The sequence below is a fragment of the Abrus precatorius genome, unplaced genomic scaffold, assembly GCF_003935025.1.
Source record: "Abrus precatorius isolate BTA unplaced genomic scaffold, Abrus_2018 Scaffold8, whole genome shotgun sequence".
In the NCBI taxonomy this organism is placed as follows: domain Eukaryota; kingdom Viridiplantae; phylum Streptophyta; class Magnoliopsida; order Fabales; family Fabaceae; genus Abrus; species Abrus precatorius.
In genome coordinates, this window is record NW_020874428.1 from 16,140,472 (window position 1) to 16,164,822 (window position 24,351).

Sequence of the window (24,351 nt, forward strand, 5' to 3'; positions counted from 1 at the left end):
TAGCTGCCGCTTGTTTTGTCAAAATCACCAAGGCTGTTGCACTCCAATCTGTCCTTTCTTCTTTGGTCTAGGTGCCTTGTTCAGTACTGTCCTGCCACTATTTGGCACTTACCCATGGCAGCCATTACCCTTCCAGCAATAGGGGCTTCCAATTTTAGCAACTATGTCACTACACCACCCTCTTACAGCGACTTCTTTCGATGGTATATGGAACATCAAGCCTCCGTTTCTGATGTTCTTGTTGCACATACCGGTAATTCTTTTGTTAGTGTGCCTCAATCTTCTTTTGGTTTATGGGTCCTTGATTATGGAGCCACCAATTATAATATCCATAATAAATCTCTTTTTTACTATTTCTACATATGGTTATTGACTTTCTGTCAATAGGAAAAGGCCTTTCCTATTTCTACATATAATATCCATCATGCTAACCGGTGGACTGGGTGTATGTTATCACTATGGCTAATGGATCTCTAACACAATCTCAAAGTCTTGGTATTGCTCACCTTTTTCCTTCTCTTTCCATTGATCACGTCCTTTATGTCTTTGGGTGTCCTTTTAACTTACTATCCATCAGTCGTCTCACCCACTCCCTTGAATGCATCATTTCTTTCACCAAAGATTTTGTTTTCCTGCAGGACCGGAGTTTAAGGAAGATGATTACAACAGGATGTCTTATGGCCTTAATCAAATAAAACATCTGCTTATGCTAGTTCGGTAGTGGATTCTCCTCTTCTAATTCATGCTCAACTAGGACATCCTAGTCTAGCCAAGTTACAACAACTAGCACCAAGTCTTTCAAAACTATCTAATTTGTCATGTGAGTCATGTCATTTAGGAAATCATACTCGTAGTTCTTTTCTTTTACTAATCATGTCAATCATCGTTCCACTTCTCCATTTGCTTTAGTTTATTCTAATGTATGGGGTCTGAGTCGTATTATGTTCACTTTAGGATCAAAATATTATGTTAACTTCATTGATGATGACTGTAGATTTACTTGGTTATTCTTTAATGAAAGATCAATCTAAGTTATTTTCTATCTTCAAGACTTTCTTTTTTGAAATTAAAACTCAATTCGATGTTTCAATTCTTACCTTATAAAGTAATAAGTGATAATGCTCATGAATACTTATTTATTTCAAAATTTTTTGGCTTGTAATGGCATTCTTCATCATACCTCGTGTTCATACCAGTCAACAGAATGGGGTTGTTAAATGGAAAAATAGACATTTAATTGAAAATGCTTGTAATTTATTATGTCGTAGTCATGCTCCTCCTCACCGCTTCTGGGACAATGTTGTTCTTAGTGTTTGTTACCTCATTAACAAATACCATCATCTTTTCTTCAAAACCAAACACCTTGTAGAGATTAAGAGAGAGAGAGACAGATTAGTGTACTGGAATTGGATACTCTACAATGTGTAGAGACCCTTATATTTATAAGGATACATGTATAACCCTACTGGGTCAAGTCCATTATTATAATACTAAAATAAACCCTAATCCTAATACGTCTATTCTAACTATTCATAATACTCCTCCTCAAGCTGGAGCATAAATATTAATCATGCTCAGCTTATTACAAATATAATTGCTACATGTCCCATTTAAAGCTTTTGTAAACACATCTACTAGTTGATCGTCTGTCCTAACATGAGAGATGGCTATAAGCTTCTACTGAACTTTTTTTCAAATAAAGTGACAGTCTATCTCAATGTTTTGTCCGTTCATGAAAAACTGGATTTGAGGCAATGTGTATCGCTGCTTGGTTGTCACACCAAAGTTGCATAGGCTTAGTGCTATCAAATCCTATCTCTTCCAACATATGCTTCAACCAATATATCTCAATATATTTGAGGCAACGTTCTGCTTCTTACTTTTCCACAAAATTAAATTATCTCTAAAGAACACACAGTATTCAGTAGTAGATTTTCTGTCCATAGATTCTACCCAATCAGCATCAGAAAACGCCTCTATCTGTGCATGTCCATGATCTTTGTATATAATTCCTTTTCCTGGTGCTTTCTTCAAATACTTCACAATGCGGATTAGTGCTTCCCAATGAGTATTCGTCGGAGATGACATAAACTGGCTAACAACACTCACTAGGAAAGCAATACCCGGCCTTGTGACAATCAAGTAATTTATCTACTAATCTTCTGTATTTCTATGAATCTGCAAAAGAAACTCCATTTGTTGTCAGTTTCACTCCTAACTCCATAGGTGTCTCACATGGTTTAACTCCTTTTAGTCCAGTCCCAGTCAATAAGTCTAAGACATATTTTGTCTTCTATAAATTGGAGTGCATGACTTTAATATTCAATAAGTATTCCTAAGTCTTTTGTCTGAATCTTGGTTTGAAGAAATTTTCTTAGATTGTTGATTTCTTCTTTGTCGCTACCTATAATAACAATATCATCAACATAAACAAGTAAAATACAACCGTGGTTAGTCTGTTTGTAAAACACTGTATGATCACTCTCACTCCTCACTAATCCAAATTCTAGAATCACATTACTGAATCTCCCAAACCATGCTCTAGGCGATTGTTTCAAGCCCTCTTCCACACTCCCCCTGAGCAACAAAGCCAGGTGGTTGCTCGATGTACACCTCCTCTTATGAGTCTCTATGTAAGAATGCATTCTTGACATCTAGCTAGAATAATGACCAATGATGCATAGCCGCAAGAGAGATGAAGACGTAAACAGATGAGAGTTTAGCAACTGGAGAGAACGTATCAGTGTAGTTAACGCCGTAAGTTTGGGCATACCCTTTGGCAACAAGGCGTGCCTTCAAACAAGCCACAGAACCATCCAGATTAACTTTTACAGTGCAAACTCACTTACAACCAAATCCCAAGTATCATTTGTCTCAAGAGCCAACATTTCTTCCTCCATAGCATGTCTCCAACCATCATGACTGAGGGCATTTGCAAGAGTCTTAGGAACAGAGAGTCTACACCAACCATGAAGGATTTAGATGTAGTGGACAAATGAGCAGACGTCACATAAGAAGAAATAAGATATGTGCAAAATCTCTTACCTTTTTAGATAGCAATAGGAAGGTTAAGATCAGACATAGGATTGTTGACACTTGAGGAGATAATGGTCAAGGTTGAGTATCATCTTGAATATTATTAGCCATTGGGGACATATCATCTGAAGGTTGTTTTGGCCAGCAAGAGTATATTCGCTCAAAGAACTTGAAATCTGTATCAATAGGAGCCAGAAGTGCAACAGTATGTGTAGATTGGACAAGAGTATAAGTCAAGAAGAGTTTATGTACCTCATACATGGACTCAAAAGATGAGGACTTAAAGAATGGAAGACCTTCAAAGAAAGACACATTAGAGGAAATAAAATAACGACCAAGATTAGGAGAAAAACAACGTTAACCTTTTTGTGACCGAGAATAACCCAAAAACACACAATTGAGGAATTTTGGATCAAGTTTAGTTACCTCAGGACGAACATCAAACACAAAACAAGTGCAACCAAAAATTTTAGGAAGTAAAGAAAAGAGAGATTGTGATGGAAAAAGTATAGAGTGGGGAATCTCACTATGTAACGCAGATAATGACAAGCGATTAATTAAATATGCAGCAGTAAGAACAGCATCAGCCTAAAAAGTTTTAGGAACTTTCATTTCAAACAGTAACACGGGCTGCCTCCATAAGATGACGATTTTTTACATTCAGCTACTCCATTTTGTTGTAGAATAACAATACAAGAAGACTGATGAAGTATGTTATGTTTATTCATAAAATTAGTAAAAAATGCAAAAAAATATTTTTTAGCGTTGTCACTTCTAAGAATGCGCACACAAGTATTAAATTGAGGTTTAGTTTCAGCACAGAAATTACAAAATATAGAAAAGACTTTAAATCTAGATTTCATAAAAAACAACCATGTTGCACGAGAATAATCATCTACAAAGGTAATAAAATATTTAAAACCAGAATTAAAGGTAACTGGGCAAGAGCTCCAAACATCAAAATGAACAATTTCAAAGAGGGCATGAACCCTTTTATTTAAATGAGGTAAATAAACATTACGATGATATTTAGCAAACTGACATGACTCACAATAAAAATTAGATTCTATACTAGGACATAATTTCCTAAGAACTCCTAAAGACGATGACCCATACGGCAATGATGTTGGAAAGGAGACACTATTTCATTCCTAGACGCAATAGAAGCTTGCAGAAGTCCTTCTTCTTCCAATAGATACAGCCCATTAAATACTCTACCTCTACCAATAATCCTTTGTGTCATTAGATCTTGAAAAACACAAGAATCAGAAAAGAATGTTACTGGGAAATTTAATGATGAAGTGATTTGGCTAATGGACAACAAATTTAAGGAGAATTGAGGCAAATATAAAAAGAGGATAAAGGTAAGGTTGAAACTGGGGTAGTACACCCGCTGCCCTTAATATGGACAGTAGAACCATCAGCGAGTGTTACAAAAGAATGAGAACTGGGTAGACAAAAAGAGGAAAGGATATTTGAATCCCCAGTCATATGATCAGTAGCACCAGAATCAATGACCTAACGCCTAGAAGAAGAGGAAAGACATGCAGTAGGATTACTTTTTTGGACTGAAGTGGCTGTAGAGGATGTAAACGGCTGTTGGAAAATTTGAAACTAAGTATACTGAATAAATTCCTCATCACTCATACGCACAGTACGTTCTTCTTTCTCCTGAGTAGCTGTATCAAGTTGAGACACTGAGTTAGCGAAGCAAGAATGACCTTGTGAGTGAAAAAACAACTGATTCTGCGGAGGATGAGTGCACTGATTCTAATAATGGCCAAATTCGCCACAGTTGTAGCACTGTACAATACCACAACCTCCACTACGCCCACGGCCACGACTACCTCTACCACCATTACGACCACCACGGTGACTGTATTGGGCTGCCAAGGCAGAGTGGTCAGGAAACTCATTTTCTATAGTGCTCTTGAGCTCCTCAAAGGAAGACTACATAACTTTGGAGAAGACATCGGTAAGATTATCAACCTGCATACTTAACAGAATTTGAGACCGAACTACCTCATTCTGAATCAAGTCCAGAGAGTCAACTTAAAGCCATGAGTTTCTTTTGTTGCACTATCATCTCGTCAATAGTTTTGCAGGCTAAAAGAGATTGTATCTCCTCAGTATGCTTCTTAAACTCCAAAAAATAATCCATTAGTTTCCGCTTATTTTGTTTGGGTCGATAAACTTCCTACAAGAGAGCATATAATCGATTCAAATTATCAGATTTCTCAAAAATAAATTGCAAAAATTCCCACAACTCCTTCACAGTTTTGCAATGGGTAATAATTGTTTGTATTCGCCTATCAACAGAGTTTACTAGCAAAGCAAAGATTTTTTTGTCACGTATCTTCCATGTGTGAACATCCTTAGAATTGACAGGTGCTGTTTCAGTCAAATGATTATCCTTTCCCATTCCATCCAGGCTAATCTCAACCAAATACTTCCACTCCATATAGTTCACACCATCTCCATCCAACTTAACATCAGTAAGTTTAGAAAGAGATACAATCTCCATGACAGCCCCCTTTTGCTGTGCATCCTGCACATCCTAGCTATCACGTTCAAATATTGTAACACCGCACTCAAATTGTAAACGTTGAATTGCTGCATATTTTGGTCACCGGAAAAATTTTCCATCCCCACAGCAGCCATGGTTGGCCTTTTCTGAAGATGCTGTTTTTTTTTTTTTAGGCAGCGGCAGCAGCGCGGTGGTTGTTGTGGTGCGGTGGTGGCGACTAAGGAAAAAACCTAGAAGGCTCTTGATACCATTTAGAGATTAAGAGAGAAAGAGCATAGAGAGAGACAAATTAGTGTGCTGGAATTAGATACTCTACAATGTGTAGAGACCCTTATATTTATAAGGATACATATGTAACCCTACTGGGCCAAGCCCATTATTATAATACTAAAATAAACTCTAATCCTAATACGTCTATTCTAACTATTCATAACACACCTCACTCGGTCTTGTACCCTCATCAGTCTTGTCTTTAGGTCTACTTGCTTTGTTCATAATCTTAATCTTGGACTTGACAAACTCGCACCACACTCTGACAAATGTGTTTTTCTTAGTTACACTAGGTGTCAGAAAGGTTATAGATGTTGTTCTCTAGCCCTATGTTATTATCTTGTGATGTCACTTTATTTGAATTTGTCCATTTCTTTAACCCTAATCCTCCTACTACTACTTTTGAGTCTGTTTCTTTACCTCTTTCAACTTCCATTCCTTACCACTATCCCCCACCAACTTCATCTTCTACTCCTGAAGAACTACTTCCTTCGCGTCCTTTGCAAGTTTATCACCGTCAACATCAGCCACCATCTATGCAACATCCAGCTATTAAAGGGCCTCTTCCACACTTGTCTTCAATGCCACTCACTCTCTCCCCTCCAGACTTGACTCTAATGCTACTCATAATCCGTCTCCTCATTATGTCTCTTTCATTGTACATGTCTATCTTTTTTATCATCTATTTCTATTCCTAACACTATAGGTAATGCTCTCTCACATCCTAGTTGGAGATAGGCAATTCTTGATGAAATGTTTTCCCTTCAGAACAATGGTACTTGGAATATTGTTTCTCTTCCTCCTAGGAAGTTTGATGTTGGTTGCATGTGGGTTACAATATCAAAGTTGGTTCTTATAGTAAAATTGATCTCCTTAAGATTCACTTGGTAGCCAAAGGTTATAAGCTGATATTTAGCTTAGACTATGATGATACTTTTTCTCCTGTAGCCAAAATGACATCCATTAAGTTATTCTTATCGATGGTTGTTATCCACCATTGGTCCCTCTATCAATTTGACATAAAGAATGTTGTGTTTCATGGTGATCTTGCAAAAGAAGCCTATATGGATCAACCTCCTAAAGTTGTTGTTGAGTCTTCCAGATTTTTTTGTCATCTCTGAAAATCCCTGTATGATCTCCAACAATCTCCAAAGGCATGGTTTGGTAGATTTAGCATGGAGGTTTAACAGTTTGGCATGGTTCAGTGTGAAGCTGATCACTCTATTTTCTATCATCATTCAACCTCAGGTTGTATTTACTTGATTGTGTATATTGATGACATCATCATAGCAGGAAATAATCACCTTGGCATTTAACAAGCAAAGCAGTACCTTTGTCATCACTTCCAAACAAAAAATCTTGGGAGACTTGGATACTTCTTAGGAATTGAAGCAGCACAATTCAAAAGTGGTATTGTGATTTTGCAAAGGAAGTACGCAATGAATATCATAGAGGAAGCATGATTGATGGGGGCCAACCCTATTGATACTCCTATAGACTCTAATACCAAACTTTTGCCAAGTCAAGCAAAGCCACTTTCAAATCTAGAAAAGTATAAGATTTGTTAGAAAATTCAACTATTTAACTTATACTCACCCAAATATCTCCTTTGCAGTCAATGTGGTAAGTCAATTCCTCAACTCTCCATGTGATGGACATTGGGATGTAGTAATTCACATCTTAAAATATATTAAAAGAGCTCCAAAAAAAGGTCTCTTATATGGAGAAAAAGGACATACTCAGGTTGTATAGGGTATTCAAATGTAGATTAAGCTGGATCACATAGTGATAGGATCTTTACATCTAGTTACAACATCCTTATGGGTGGTAATCTGATTTCTTGAAAAAGTAAAAAGCAAAATGTAGTTGCATGGTCTAGTGCAGAAGCAAAGTATGGAGTCATGGCTTTTTAGCCACTTGTAAAATTATTTGGCTTAAACAATTGCTCAAAAAATTGATATTTGGGGAGGTTACACAAATGTTACTTATTTGGGATAATCAAGCAGCATTGCATAATGTCTCAAATCCAGTTTTTCATGACAACTGTATATTGAGATAAATTGTCACTTCCTTGGAGAAAAAATCTTATCTAAAGACATTGCTACTAGCTCTGTGAATTATAATGATCAATTGAAAAATGTCTACAGCAAGTCATTAAGAGGTCCTCGGATAAGTTATATGAGACAAGCTTGGGGCATATGATTTTTACAGTCCAACTTGAGTATTTAAGGTGACCAAAGGTGTAGTGAAATACAAATAAATTAATAATAAGCTAATCTAAACACACTAATTGCTTTCTAAACTTAAGTATTTAAGGTGACCAGAACTTTAACATTGAGCAAGTGTATGCAATAAGATTGTCTCTAGGAAAATTAGCTGCAATTTGAAAACAGGAAAAAAAAAGAAATTCAACATAAAATGTATACAAGGACACAACATGGCACACAAACAACGTATCAGCAAAATTCTTTCTTCGACATACAAATATATAGTCTAAGGAGAACTATGAAATCAAAATCAGAATCTTCATACTAACCTTTAATTGACAAGATTCACTGCATTGAGAAGTATCCTGAAAGGATGTTGCATCATGACTGTCTTCCATGTGCTCCATCTAACCAAAGAAGCAACTTATTCCACAAACAATCCAAAAGATAATATACTTTGATGCAGTATCAACAAAGTTCTGGCATAATAAACTAAACAATAAATACTATTTATTGTTAAAATCAATTACTTGAATGATCTTCTGGCTTATATATGATGTGATCTCTTCATGCCGAGTTTCAAAAGTTGAAACAGAGTATTGCGCAATGCATCCCAGAGATTGCAAAACTGTTGGTACATTCCACTGGCTATATAAGGAATCAATTAGTCCCTGGGCACATGCAGAAAAACAGAAGTGTTAACCAAAGAAACTTTGCTCCAGTTTCTTAGTGAAAAAACTACTTAAGACTGCATCTGAATATTGTTTCTTACATGAGATTTCATTACTTATGAGTCCTTTATCTATTTTGATTATGTAATTTCAAGATTTCAAGAACAGATTGGCAAAAAATTTAAGCTCAAATCTTTTTCTCCAAAACAGATTTGGCTTTGATGATGCCCAAAGCAATAAATATTTGCTTTTAGAGTGAAAAAGTAAATAAAATTTTGTTTTAGTTAGCAGCAACGAAACAGATAGTTGTTTTCCTTTACAACTATTACAAATATATATTGCTGAATGTAGCATTCATGAAAAACGTGTACCTTGAATAAATCTAAGAAAACTGATTGTTCAGAACTTAAAGCAGCAATTGCAGAAACCGCAAATTTGGCCTGTCGCGGAGTTCCATCCAAGCACATTCTCTCAAGAAATGGATAAATCTCGCTGCAAAGTGAAAACATAAAGAAACTAAATGAGAATGGCAGCCAAATATTAGTTCACTTTCAATCAAAAGGGTTAATTCATGTTAAGATTCAGAGAGAAAGAAGAAAGAAAAAGTTAAGAGAATTATTCATATATTGACTTATCCAAAATATCAGAGATTTACAATACATGCATATCATCTTGTGTGTGTGTGTAGAAGGGGCATATACAGTGAGTGGACCTTTTTATACGAGAGACAAGAGGAGATAATCTTGACCGTGCAAGCATATATAAATGGTTAAAATTTAAAGTTTTTTAATACATCACATGATTTCGTGTTTTAATCTTAACCATTCATGATAAAATACTACAGTTAATCTCCTTTAATATCAAGATGCATTAACATCAAGTGTCAAACTTAATAACTTTTTATAAAATACAATATTAATCAATCTAACCGCTAGTTTGAAGGTTTTTATTATGTAGACTAACCTAATAAAATTTCATTCAAAAACAAAATTAATAAGTACTTCATTGCATTACTTTATTTTAATGTGTAATAAGTTTTAAAATATAAATAAATATTAAATTTTATATACCATATTCACAAATATCTAAATTATGTAAAAAAAAAAATTTATATACATGATTACAAAAATAATGTAAGATGATTCAATACTTAATTGGGTATTCTTGCATTCTATAAAAAGTTATTAAGTAGTGTAAATATCTAAATTTGACACCTAGTGTCAATAGATCTTGACTCTATATATACATACATTATGATTGAGCCCAAACTATCTACCTAACTGAATCAATTAGTGTGTAAAAGTTTATTGCAGTTGTCTGTTGTTCTAATCACCATAGCAACCAACTGAATAACAGTTGAGAAGCTAATTATTACAAAGATATTTACTCCAATATTGTTGCCACAAACTCAAAGAGGTTGAATGCTTCCATATTCAGTTTGTCTCTAAGATAATGAAATCTGGTAGTTTCCAAGGCTTTATCAAAATATCAGCAATCTAATCATGGAAATGAATGTGTTAGATCATGTTGATAACTATTCCTTTGACAAAGTGCAGAACAAATTTTCCATGTGTTTTGTGCATAGCGAAGAAAATGATTGTGAGCCAGGGAAATATTGCTGAAGTTGTGACAATATATGATGGGAGTTGATGTAGGAATCATTAGTTCTAGTAGTCAGAGTGATTGTATCCATAGAATTCCTATAACAGTGGTTGCTAAACTTCAATATTCTGCCTCTGTACTAGACCATGCAACAAGGTAAACAAGATTGTCCCTAGCAAAGTGACTCACACTAACCATGTTCTTGGTAATTGAAGGAACCAAGAAAAGGTTGCGAAGAAGAAATGAAGTGTGATTTAAGTGGTGACTAAAACTGTTAGCTTCCAATTGAAATAATGGGCAAACCTTGACTATTTCCAATAAGGACTAGATTTGTTCCTTGGAATGGCAAAGGATATAGCAGATTTTCATCACGATGTGTGATATGATGAGTGGCACAAGAGTTAGGAAACCAGTCATGGCTTGGCACTTCTGTTGGTACTGTAGAAAATGTGGAGGAGTTGACTTGTCAGGCATAGGAGTTGGTGCACTAACATTCTATGATGGAAATCATGACAGAAAGGGAGGAAATGGTTGAGAACTATACTGTTGATAGAAAATTAGTTGAGAAGCAATGTAGTTATGATCAAAGCAATGATGACATGAGAGAGCATCATGACCATTCTTGCGACATACTTGACACGTAACAAATTCCTAGCACCACGTCCTTTGCCTCTATAAAGACCTCAATCTATGCTAACACGACCATAGCCTCATGTAGGGTTTCCATGATTGACAAAAATAAATATTGGAATCAAAATTAGATGATTCTTGATGCAATGAACTAGTATTAACAATGTTCGCATTATTAATGTTAACTATGAGTTTGAGCAACATTTACTGAAAATGCATCAATCATCATGTTTTGACAAGACTTCCATTATGGCTTCATGTGCAAGGAGCAAACCTTCAAGTTCATTGATTGAGTTTGGCTCCAATATGCTAGAGATAGAGTTCACGAACATGTAATCATCTGTTAAGCCATTGAGAATAGCATCAATATGATCTCTTGGAAGAACTGAGTCATCAATGGAGATCAATGAGTCGATTATAGCCTTGATGCAAAGCAAGTACTCAAATGGATCTCATGACTATCTCTGTGTTCCTTTAGTTCAAACTGCAATTCACGAGCACAAGCTCGAGTGTGAGAATCAACGAAATCATGAATCACATCCCAGAGTTGCCACAAGTATGTGCAACAACCAACTCTATGCAGCTAATGATAATTGCATCAACTTGTTTCCAAAGAAGAATATTCTTCTCATCAACACAGACTGACATTGAGTGAGAGAAGGTAATTGGGGTTGAGAAAGATGCCGATGGTGGCACACCAACTAGAGAAGGCATGGCTCTAGTTCAAAGACAAGTTCTTGATACCGGTTTAAGATCCAAAGAGAAAGAAGAAAGAAAAGGCAAACTAAATAATAGTTGGAAAACTAATTACTACAATCATATTTACTCTAACAATCCAAGCTGAAATTTCTCCAACAAAACGTAAAAATTCTACTTAATCCAAAAACTTCATCATCTTCACCATAAAAATAAATTGTTAGATCATTTGGCCAACTTTACATCTTGGGAAAGCCCAAAATATCAGTGAAGAAAGGCCTATCTTTGAAAATCAGCAAACTTAAAAAACAAAGGCGCAATATCTACATTCTACAACTTACTATATGTCTTGAAACAAAACCCCACTAATTGCATAAAAAATTCAGAAAGGCAGCATTTTCAAAGAAAATACAGATAAAACTACTAAAAAATTCAAAAATAAATCATTCACAAAAATATTTCAAATTAAAACAAAAACACATTTACATGCCATAAAAATATTCTGACATGGCAGCATAGCAGTAACAGTAAGTTTTGTTAAAGAAGACTTTCTGTTGTATAATTCTGTTATAAACATTCAGCATATATACAAAATATTAAAAGAAGAAGCTACCTAAGATTGAAAGATGTGTGAGAGCCTGCCTTTGCTATGACCTCAATCAGCTTGTCATTAACAGGACTTGTCTGCTCCAACAACATTTGGAACTTCTTTTCCAAGCTTTTCAGCATAGAGGGGAAATTTTGAACAATAGCCTGGATCAAGTAAATGGCAGCAAAAAATTTATCAAAGCATTGACATTAAATTACTATTGACTGATTCCTACAACCACAGAGGCTTCCTTCAATTTGGTTAACATAGCCCAAATAATTTAAAAATCTTATAGTAGCTATCTAATCACTTCATATTCAAAACCCTCTGCACTTTTTGAAATAATTATTTAAACATAAGGACTAATTAACATTGCTAGAGAAAACCCACACAAGCATGAAAACCATTCCTTAAACTTGATGGCTAAAGCTTTTGTATTTAAATAAGTTCATTCCTGAGGTATCTAAAGTCTAAACTAAACATCTTTCATCGCATTTTCAAGAATTGGATCCTCAACATCCAACTACAATGCAAAGATAAGTGGACATGTATCACACCCTATGCAACTGAAAAATCCATGTACTTCAACTTGTTTTGAAACTTTCTTTATATTCTTTGTTTATTTTGTTGAGCTTATGTGCATTTCAATAATGTTTATTAACTCTTAAGTGTCTTTTTGAGTCTCTACATTTTGAAGATATCCAAAAACTTTCAAGAGGTCTTATCAAAATGTTTCAAGTTTCAACACTCTTCGATATTTGACAAAACTGGTAACCAGAAAAATTTCAAAAGGAAGGAAAGTGACACAAGGACCAGTGTAACATAAATACATCTGTATCCCAACACATTTCCATTCAAGTTTGAATTTTAGCATAAGGCAATGAGGGATCCATCATTTATGATTTGTTATTCTTCAAACCTGAAGATATGTCATGTGCAGAGTGTTTAAACAAACATATCATAACCATGCTTAAGCATCATTCATAGAGCATAAGCTTTTAGGATGAGACAATGAGTAATTATTTGGCAGACATAATAACAACAAAAAATCATTTCTGATTGCACCTGAATAAATTCCCCATTGTTGAAACTAACCTTTAATCCCCAGATATACACAACAGAAAAATAAATAAATAAATAAGCACCAGTGTTTGAAAGTTTTGAAATTTCTGCTAAAAGAATAAATGCTTTTGTAAGAATTTATTCTGTAATAATCCATTTTATGTATGCAATTTATCCAAAAGGCACCAGAAAGTTAAGGTCCTTTTGATCAACTAATATTATGAAAATATATTTTATTTTTCATTGTCAAAAACTTGAAATAAAATTTCAAATAAGACATGATTTTAACAATATTAACCAGATTAGATTTCCAATCTCAGTCCAAACTCTAAACTGTACAGTGCCTTTACAATACAATAGCAAAAGTTTACCTAGACATCAATTTTATACCAAAATAAATTCCTCCCACTGAAAGTGATTACTCTAGCTTTAAAGCTCACCCAAATGCATCATTTGAATCACTAAGAATATAAGGCAACTATGATAAATGGTTCATGCTTTGACAAACATGACACATTCTTGCAGAAATTGACCAAACTCTTTCTTTTCTATTATTTTAACAGCTCAAAAAAATGCATATCAGCCAAGGACTTGAGGGCATATAGAGTGTGAACTATCTTGAAGTTATATAACCATTTGGCTAATAAATTTTTTATTAAACCATACATACCACAACATGACCACCATGTAAAATATACATTGAAGCAAGATATACACGACAAGAAGTAAATTAGTACCATGAACATATTGTGCCAATGTTTAGTTTAGCTACTTTTGTTGAATGGTTCATCAGTCATTATCACACCTTCCTAATTGGCATTGTCCATGTTAGTGTATCTACTTCAAGTTGTATTAGTTCAGTATAGCTGTAAACTCAACAAAGCATTGTATAGTCTCAAACAGGCACCTAGAGCTTGGTTTGAAAAGCTTGCAAGCAACCTTCACATTTATGGGTTCAAAACTTGTTGCTATGACTCATTTCTATTATCTTAACCACATCAACCCACACTCTATATGTACTGGTCTATGTGGATGACATACTAGTTACTAGAAGATCAACCATCATGGCGGACAGTGAAAAAACTGCCATAAAATTATGGCAGATGCCATGGCGGCATATGACCATCATAATGAAATAATTTAATACATGTATTATATCTACAAAAATATATAAAAAGATACTACAGAATGTGATTTAAAACCAAAAACTAACTACATATGAAAGAAAGAAGGTTTAGAGGAAAAAAGGATAAAATGGTTGTAAAACATAGAACAAAAGCTGAAATTGAGACAAAAAAATAACAGAGAATTAAAAAATAGAAATAGAGAAGGAAACTTGAAAGTGAAAACAGAAAATTAGAATAAAGAAAAACAGAATAATAAGGAAAAACAAAAAAAAGGGGGGAAATTGAAAACCAAGTCAAGGAGAATAGGAAAAAAAAGAAGAAGAAATGGAATGGAATGGGGGAGGAAAATAATAAAGAAAAAAACTAAAAATGTCCATTCACCAGAAAAATAGGCTCACTGGAGTGGTGACAGCCACAATCGCCCAAGATGGAGGCAGCGATAGTCATTGGAGACAAGGTTGTGGTGGTTGCCAGGAGAAGAGACGTTAAGTGAGGGAGAAAAGAAACATTGAGCAAATGGAAAAGAGATATGCTGAGAATCAAAGACGAGAGACTGGACAGAGAAGAAAGGTGTTGCTTGTGAGAAGAAGAGAGCTGTTACAGTGTTTTTCTTTTTGCAGGTCACTCTGGACTGGATCAGGTCAAAGTCCCAGTTTGTTTGTTTTTTTCAAAATCCCAACATTTCCCGCCATGACCATCAAGTGTGTAACGACCACCATGGCCTGACATCCTAAATCTGCCATTTTCCACCACATAAATGGTAGCTTGTTTGAAAACCGCCATGGCTGCCATTTGACAACAGTGAACCAGCTGATAGCCAAACTCAACTCTACCTTTTCCCTAAAACAACTTTGAAACCTAGACTACTTTCTACAAATTGAAGTCAAAAGACACTCTAAAAGGTCACTAATCTTATCTCAAACAAAATACATTTGAGACGTCTTGGCTAAAGCCAAGATGAACAAAGCAAGAGACACAAGTACCCCTATGGTTGGTGGTTCAAAATTGTCATGATTTAGTTCAGATTACTTTCTTGAACCAAGTCTCTACAGAACAATAGTAGGAGCCCTACCATACGCTAGAAAAAAAAGACCTGAGATCAGTTTTAGTGTCAACAAAGCATGTCAGTTTTTATCTCAAACTCTTAAAAGTCATTGGAAACTTGACAAAAGAATTTTGAGGTATCTACAAGGTACAATTTGCTATTGGCTACTTTTTAGACCTGCTGTCACATTCACCACTCTGTATTTGTGGCTTTTGTGATGCTAATTGGCATCAGATCCTGATGACAGAAAATCAACACCTGGAACATGCATTTATCTTGGTCCTAATCTTATATCTTGGTGGTCAAAAAAACAAACCATGGTTGCAAGGTCAAGTGCTGAAGAAGAATACCGTAGCTTGGCTGCTGCAGTTGCAGAAACACTATGGTTCAAGTCTCTACTGCAAGAATTGACAATTTCTACCACATCTCCTATTGTCTACTGTGACAACTTAAGCACAGTATCACTTGCTCACAACCCAGTCAAATGGAACTGGACATGTGACCTACATTTTGTAGGAGAAAGAGCCATAGATAAAAGTCTCATTGTTTATCATATTCCTCCTCATGATCAGATTGCAGATATTCTAAGCAAAGCTATTGGAAGTAGCAATTTCAGTCATCTTAGAAGCAAACTCACCATAGTTGATTCATCCTTGATCAATCAACCCTTGAGTTTAAAGGGGGAATGTTAGTGTATCTACTTCAAGTTGTATTAGTTCAGTATAGTATTCCTTCTCTTACACAGTTATAACAACAACAACAACGAAGCCTTAATAGGTGAGGTTTGACTACATGGATCACACGACAGTTGAACAACCGTCACTAATTTAGTTACAGGTCTCAATGCAAAAGATTCTCAATTCATTGTATCGCTATATAAATACTGTAGTCATTGTAAAATTGAGTGGCAATAATACAATTTTCAGATTCTCAGTTTTCTCTAACTCTCTTTTATATCAAATTCTCTCATACTTAATAGTCAAATACATTGAAGCATGATACATATAACAGGAAAATTAGCATCATGAACAGATTGAGTCATTGTTTAGGTTAGCTACTTTTGTTCAATGCTTCCCCAGTCAATATCGCAACATCTTAATTTACATTGACTAGTACTTAATTTCATTTTCATGAAGCATGGTCAAATAATTTATCCCCCTTCCCCCCCACCCAAAAGAAGGGAACTAACTAAAAGAAAGTATACTAAGATCCAATTACCAGCAGAAGATTCACAGAAGAATCCTTCAAATCCTTATTTCCACTTTCATTATTGGAAAGATAATCTAAGAGGCATTCAACATGATCTGAGCTGAAAATGTTGGATGAACATTTGGACAAGAGTGAATGTAAAAACTCATAATATGGATTGTTGTCTCCAATCACTACCAGTTCATCCTGCAAAAATGACAAAAATAGACAAGATATAAAATGGGATAAATGGATGTAAACAAAGACAAAAACAATTACTTAGGGAAAAAATAAGAATAAAAAAATGCAAAGAGGTGACACAAGATTTATACATAAGCTCAAGAAACTTCATAAATGAAAAAAACTGCTAACAATTTCTCAAAAAGCAGAGTGAATTAATCTATCCTAAAAGCAATTCAATATGTAAGAGCAGTCACAAATCATAGTCATACAACACACACCTATACCAGAACCAGTAGTGACAATTTTTCTGATCTATTAAGTGAAATCATCATTGCAGAAGTCATTTACCATGGAAGTGAAAAACAAAGCTATTGGAGGATTATAAGCAATGAAAGAAAAAATATCAGAGAACCACAACCCCCTTATCTCCAACAAAAAAAAAAAAAATCACTTCCAATCACAAGTGTTATGGAAAAATTATATAGGAGGACTAATTAAGTACAAAATGCATCACTAACAGTTCCCGTTAAGCTGATGCCCACAGGCATGCACGCACACAAAAGAACACTATGCTTGACACTCTTCTATTAGAGTACTACAGAGTATAGATACATAACAATTCTCAATCTGCATAAGGTAATACTGTAAACATCAAACTTGATAAATAATCATCTTTTTTTATCAGCCACCTCATAATTTACATATTAACAGCCATACGAGATACATTAATACAAGACAGAGAAGACCAAACAATCCAAAAATATTCAAACAACTCCATTAAGTATCTCATTCTCAGGGTCGTTCTGGAAATTTTATACTTTTGGCACAACAAGCAACAGCTTCACGCATTTAAACAAAAACAATAAGACTCAGCTCCCCCATTTCCATTTATCAATCTATCTATCCTTATCAACAGTATTATTATATTTATTCCACCACCAACAAATCCAAGAAACCAAACAAGATAAGTTCAATTCAAGTACCAAATTGATGTATTATATAATACAATACATGCACCCAAAAGGACCAAAGGCCAAAGCACTACCTATACAATTACAAGCCAGCATGCTAGCAACATGCATACACAGATTCTCAAATAAAAACTCAGACAAATGGCTGAAATAGAATACTGTGTGCATAAAATAAGCAACATAATTGGATAAAGAAACAACATACTTTAATAGTTTGTCCAGTATTGAAGGTTTGTTCCTCCAAAAATTTTTCAAGTAATTTAAACACATTATTATCTTTAGTCTGGTTTAACTTGTGAAGACACTCTTCTGCTTTTTGAGAATCCGGGAAGGATGTTGCTATTGTTGTAAACATACTTTCAATCTTCTTGTGTATTTCTTCAGAACAAATTTCCTGAAAAAAGCAACGACACTCCATGATAACAGACCTATCAAATCATACGCAGAAAGCATAAAAGTGCCCATTCGTTATGCTGACACCATTACTTAAGTTCTTACGTATTAAATTTATCAATTGGGGGAAAAAGTAAGGATTTACTCACAGTAAAACTTTTCTAGTTTAAAATTCAGTGAACGAAGATTTCTACCCCATAAGAATGGTAAGTAGTAATTATTGAAATTCAACCATAATAAGCATGTACACAGGCTAAACCTTTACCCTCATGACTCTCTTGTTATCATGAGAACCATCATTCTTGTTCTATATTGTCTAACCAAAAAAAAATATGATATTCATTACTATCCTAGTTACATACATATGAATGTAACAACACACTATGTTTCCCACTCCCATATTCAACACTCTGAAATTACAAGTCACAAAGCTCTACTCAATACTTACTAATAAGTTTGTGTACAATATTCTAAATATGGCATTTCATCACCAATATATTAACAATTTAGTCAAGTATAAGTATTTCACCTATTTCTAACAAAAAGGTTCCCTTATTATGAGTAAAAGCTGCTAATCATTGAATTTGTACCTTCAAATTCTTTCTCATAGCCAAATAGTTTTTCATTTCATTTTGCAACCTGAAAAAAGAAAGACAAAACAAGTTGTAAACAACACTCTGCTTTCATCATGTTCACAGAAGCATGTTGGTATCAGTACCTTCTTTTTTGAGTCAAAATAGAATTTAGTGCCTTTTCATGAGGAGAACTGAAAAGAGAAAACATATGTATCCAATGCTTTGTCCTTTCCTCAACAGAAAGATGTTTAGGGAATAGATCATCAGCAAGAACAAATTCCATTTTCTGCAACCTGAAATTCTATCAAAAATAACCTTTACTTCTGACAAGAGAACTCTAATTTTGATTCAATTAGTGATCTTGAGTGCATAAGCTGACCTGAACTCCACACAATCTGTATCGTAGCATAGCATCATAATTTTACATGGAATCTCTTCAAACTGATCACTGATGATCATGCTGCCATTGTAACATTTGTTGCAGTAATCTTGATATACCTCAATCAACTTCTGCAAGGCCCTCTTTCTAACAGATATCTGGAAAGGCAATACAAATTAGTAGGAATTCAGTATTTTGTCCTTAAGGCATAAAAATTTGACAGCACATGCCTTTTTATCCCGAAGCCTTCCAGTGGCTTGAGATATTAGTTTGGATGGAACAAGTTTCAGGTTTGAAATGGAAATATCACAGGCAACAAGAACTGCCAGCATTCTCACTCGGTCATTTACATCTAATAATCGACCTTCAACAGAAGCTGCACATTTGCAAGGTTATCAGGAATCACTTGGATGAAATTATGAGGACATTTGATTATTGAATATGGAACCAAACTACATAATAGCAATAAACAGTAAATAAGGACAAGAATATTTGTTAAGCAGCGTACTGATAATTTCATGTGATTCTCTCCCATGGGGATTTGCCAAACAGAGAGCTTTGGCACATTGTAGAGCACTAATCCTAACATCCACAGATCTATCAGAAAATCTTTTCAAAAACTCCACAAAAAGCTCATGATACTTCTGTGCTACATGATGTTCAGGAAGTGCAAAAAGCTTTCCCACCAAATTAACAGCTTTTATCCGAACATCAACCTGATCAGCCTATGGAGGGAATTGTAGAAATAACAAAAAGAATAAATATATTAATATATTTGAAGAAAAAGAACAGAATAAGCACATAAATTTAAAGCAGCTTCATCCTGTATAAAATTTTCAATTTTGCCTAAAAGGAGTGACATACCAACAGCTCTATAATTAAGCTGGGGATGACAGCAAGAAGCATCTGAGGTGCACACTGGAATACGTTAAAGATAATTTCATGGTAAAATTCTTTAAGTACACAGCTTGCAGCTTCTCCATCATGTATGCAAGCAGTTAAAAGCTTAGAAATTAGGCGGGTAAGCTTATCCTCTTGTGCACAAGTTTTGATGACTGATACAGCCAGTTCATAAGCAGCAACAGTTGCTTCCTGTTGTTTAGTTAAAAACAGCTAAGTGATATCTTGAAACAATCTGGGTCCGTTTGACATAGAAATGTGTTTTCAAAACCCAAAACATTTGAGTAGAGAAAAGAAAACTTTTTACATATAATAAAAATGGCTAGTACTCCATAATTATGAGCAATGGCATTCCTAGTAACTAAACTGAAAATCAAATTGCTCAATAATTTGCATGCCACCTCATAATGCATTAATCTAATCAAACTTTACAAACCAAGCCAAAGTATAAGATTTTAAACATCGATTCTATTCAGTTTTGCACTGTAAAGATATAGTATTATCAAAGAACAGGGAATAGCCAAAACATGGCTAAAAGAATGGCTTCTCACAACATGAATGCAGTGAAGATGATTCAGAATTTTGGATAATTTAGTTAAGGTGGTTTGGATTTGGACACACAAAAAAGACCACTAGAGGCACCAATGAGGAGAATGGATAGCATAACTTTTTTTGGCCCAGTGAAAAGGAATAGAGAAAGATCTAGAGGCACTTTGGAGGGAATTATTAAAAGAAATTTCATGGTCAATAATATGTTGGAAAATTTAGTTTTTGATCGAGCTCAATGACATCATATGATCCATGTAGTCAACCTCACTTAGTGGGATAAGACTTCATTCCATTGTTGTTTGATTGTTAGTTATTACATCAAGCAGATATTTTACGGCAAATTGTTCACTAATAAAGGTAGACATAGTCAGTCATCCATTGCTTTTCAAGAACATTTTAAATATGTTGTGTATCTTGATGCAAAAAATACATAACATTAAACAACTTGAATAGAAAACAATGAAGCACACTTTTTGGACAATAGCCACATTCTTGCAAAGAAAAAAGGACAAATAAATGAAAATGCATTACAGTCAACAATCTTTAATCACAACAATCTTCTCTGTATGAGGCTTGTAAACAAAATATTAGAAAAATACACTAAGATTAACCAAAATAAAATAAAGGGCTCTTACTTTTTTGCGCTTTATAAGATTTCGTAAAATCACTTCCAATAGTCGTTGCTGGTGCTGAAAATCCTTCTCACTCTCATTCAAACTGGTTATCATTATAGAAGTCATGGCACTAACCAAAATATCATGGTGATCATCTCTGCAAAAGACGTGAAGTAGATTAGGTGCCATTAACTCTTTCATTAAAATTAACAATCATAAATGGACTGCATTCTTTTTCTGTAGTTATTAAGGAATGGCTGTTGCAGTGGCACAAGAAACTACTAAGGTTATTAAACTACAACCTTCCACCAACTGCTGCATTCCATGACTTTGATATTATTCAGGGCCAACGGATAATATATGACAAATACAGTACAAGCTAATACCTAAAAATTTTGTCTCAGAACTCGGACACCGTTTGTTACATACAAATAGACCTTGTGAGGAATTTAACAAAAGCTAATAGGTTTGTTTCCAATTAGATAACAAGTTCAGAAAGCCAGTAAAATGGCTCAGCACATGGAGGCAGATAGAGAGAGTAGATCTTAACCTCACTACTGAGAAGAAAATGTTGAACATCTCAAGAACCAGGTCTACGCCACCAATATCCAGCATTATCACACAACACCTTAATTGAGCCACGGTGTCCAATACTTTAACCCTTTTCGAAAATAATATATCTCCAGTATCAGCTAGATCCGCAAACAAACTAATGATAAGTTTAAATACATCCTAAATCAAAGAACAAATAAATCTGCAGTCAGCACAATAATTAAAGTAGTATACGATTTAAGCACTGAAGTGCTTACAAACATAACATGCAAAGAAAAATGGAGGGGGGAGGAGGGGTCAACTATGCTACACGTAATGGGTACCCTCAAATGCTTCTCTTCAAAAGGACATTCAGGTGCCTCGAGTCTAAGAAGTTCAGTGACACAAATAGCAACTAGAAGCCTAACTTCCTTATCTGCATGTTGAAGCAAACCACCGCAAACCACAGCATTTGCCAGAGGCTTCAAAGCAGCTTTTCGTTTATTAGTACCTTGTGCTGCTCCTTTGGTTCCCACTTGAGGACATTGTTCTAACTGAGACAAAGCATTTGCAGCTTGCTGCAAAAATGCATAAAATAATAATCAACAACAATAACAATAATAATTATTATAATCAACAAATTAGATTCGTACCAGAGTAAACTGAAATCGACAACAATGGAGCCACAAAGTGACTGATATATGCATAGAATAATAACTAATTATCCAGTTAATCGCAACCGTCTAACTAATCACCAGCTAAACGAATTTAATCTGTTGCGGTAACACTTGAGACTGAGAATTCAAACTACGAAGTACAAATTCCCGCATCAATTAAGAAATCTATTACCAATCCCAATGCAATATAGGTCAACGCACTTACAAGTTGGTTGCAAACGATAAGAAAACGCAAACAGCTTCATAAACGAATGATAGGACCGAATTCAGAATCAAAAGATAAAAGAGTGCGAAATGCACCGTCTGGCTTTATAATTGGTGCGAGTGTCACGTTTGATAAAAGAAAATGCAACGGAAGAATGAGTTGGTTGCGGAATGCGTGGGAAGGTGAAGCTTACAGTGAGGGATTTGACAATGAAGTCCTTGTTGGGACGCGTTCGTTGTGCGAGGTGAGTTCCGATTTTCGAGAGGAGTTGCAGAGAGGACTTGTCCATGGAGGAAGTAAAGAAAGAAGCAGGCAGAGAGAGAGAGAGAGAGAAGCACAGTGGTGAGTGGAGGATTGAATGCGTTTTGAGCTTGCTCGGGTGTGTGAAGCGAAGGGAAGTTTTGCTTGCTTTTGAGCACGGATGATCCCGCCCTCGCACGCGCGTGAGGTTTAATCGCCAATGTCACAACGAAATTCAAAAGGAGAAAACATACCGAAGGGAATGAAATGAGGTCGAGTCGTTTTCTCTCTTTTTTGACGGGTATAAATATTTTAAAACTATTCTATTCACCGTTAAGAAAATTTGATATATCTAAATACACGTGTTAATAGTTAGTTAACACTTTGTTTGTTTTAGTAAAAAGGAAAATGTAAGAAAAGAAAAGTATAGAAAATAAGAGCATGTTTTTTATATTTTTTTTAAAAAAATAGATTTCTTTTTTTAAATGAAAATAAACATGCTCTAAATATGTTTAATTTTTTAAAATATTTTTTTATTTTATGCTTTTATTTTTAATTATAAAATACTTATTTTTTATATTTTATAAGATTTGTATAGAAAATATAGAATTAAAAAAAATTATTTCAATGTCTTTTTATGAATCTTTGGAAATAAAAAATAAAAATATTTTTTTAAATCAAACAGCCTCAAATTTTTGCATTTAAATGTTTTGTCTCACACAATTGAAAAATATTTTTTTTATTTGAGCTTTTACTATTTTATTATCTTACACAAAATGGTGAGATTTTAGATAGGGAGAAATGTGGAATTTTAAAATTTTGTATATTTTGTTAAAAATAATTAAAAATTATATGATTGAGAAAATTATTATTGTTAAAATATTTAATTTTTTGTTTAAAATTGTATTTTTATTATAAAAAATTATATAAATTCCCTTTTGTATTTTATTTATTTATTTATCTAAATAAATAAAATAAATTTCTTTTATTTTTTTCTTATTTGTATTCATTCAAATGGCATATCTCGTTCGTCTTTTTCATCATCTATTATTTATTTTTTTTACTTATTTTCTTTCAATTCTTTTTTCTTTCATCCAAATATAATATAAAAGTCTCCCCCACTTAATTGCTGATTTAGTATATTAGTTTATCAACTCTCAATTTTTTTCAGTTTAGTCTTCTATTTTTATTTTTATTTTCTTAATTTATACAATTGTTTCAAATAAGTCTCTTTTTTATTAAAAAAAAAAAAGAATGTTAATTATGTTAAAAATATATCACATACCTCCATAATATGTTCTTCCTTTCTGAAAAAAAAAGTTTTATTTTTCTTATTTATACAATATATACATGACTAAATTATTTATTTTATTTATAAATTAATATAAATATGTGATTTTATACTAATACAACCCATGAAAAATGGGTAAATTGGGTGAGAAGGCATTTCAAATTATATGTTCTTACACTGCACGCATAATAAA

At 34.1% G+C, this 24,351-nt stretch overlaps 1 protein-coding gene across 1 annotated transcript in view; it reads right to left on the minus strand.

Annotated features, from left to right (window-relative positions):
- The window catches only part of LOC113874314 (sister chromatid cohesion protein PDS5 homolog A), a 35,498-nt gene extending 12,387 nt beyond the window's left edge, over nucleotides 1–23,111 (minus strand). Inside the window, exons 1-16 of the mRNA XM_027512549.1 lie at nucleotides 22,821–23,111; nucleotides 22,090–22,323; nucleotides 21,765–21,946; nucleotides 21,236–21,371; nucleotides 20,016–20,243; nucleotides 19,660–19,876; nucleotides 19,382–19,527; nucleotides 19,152–19,309; nucleotides 18,916–19,065; nucleotides 18,788–18,836; nucleotides 18,010–18,198; nucleotides 16,681–16,857; nucleotides 12,253–12,392; nucleotides 9,083–9,203; nucleotides 8,571–8,711; nucleotides 8,370–8,447 (exon numbers count right to left, since the gene is read on the minus strand). Coding sequence (XP_027368350.1) covers nucleotides 8,370–8,447; nucleotides 8,571–8,711; nucleotides 9,083–9,203; nucleotides 12,253–12,392; nucleotides 16,681–16,857; nucleotides 18,010–18,198; nucleotides 18,788–18,836; nucleotides 18,916–19,065; nucleotides 19,152–19,309; nucleotides 19,382–19,527; nucleotides 19,660–19,876; nucleotides 20,016–20,243; nucleotides 21,236–21,371; nucleotides 21,765–21,946; nucleotides 22,090–22,323; nucleotides 22,821–22,916 — 2,442 coding nt within the window. The 5' untranslated portion in view covers nucleotides 22,917–23,111. The remainder of the gene's footprint in view (nucleotides 1–8,369; nucleotides 8,448–8,570; nucleotides 8,712–9,082; nucleotides 9,204–12,252; nucleotides 12,393–16,680; nucleotides 16,858–18,009; nucleotides 18,199–18,787; nucleotides 18,837–18,915; nucleotides 19,066–19,151; nucleotides 19,310–19,381; nucleotides 19,528–19,659; nucleotides 19,877–20,015; nucleotides 20,244–21,235; nucleotides 21,372–21,764; nucleotides 21,947–22,089; nucleotides 22,324–22,820) is intronic.
- Between the last annotated feature and the right edge of the window lie 1,240 nt (nucleotides 23,112–24,351).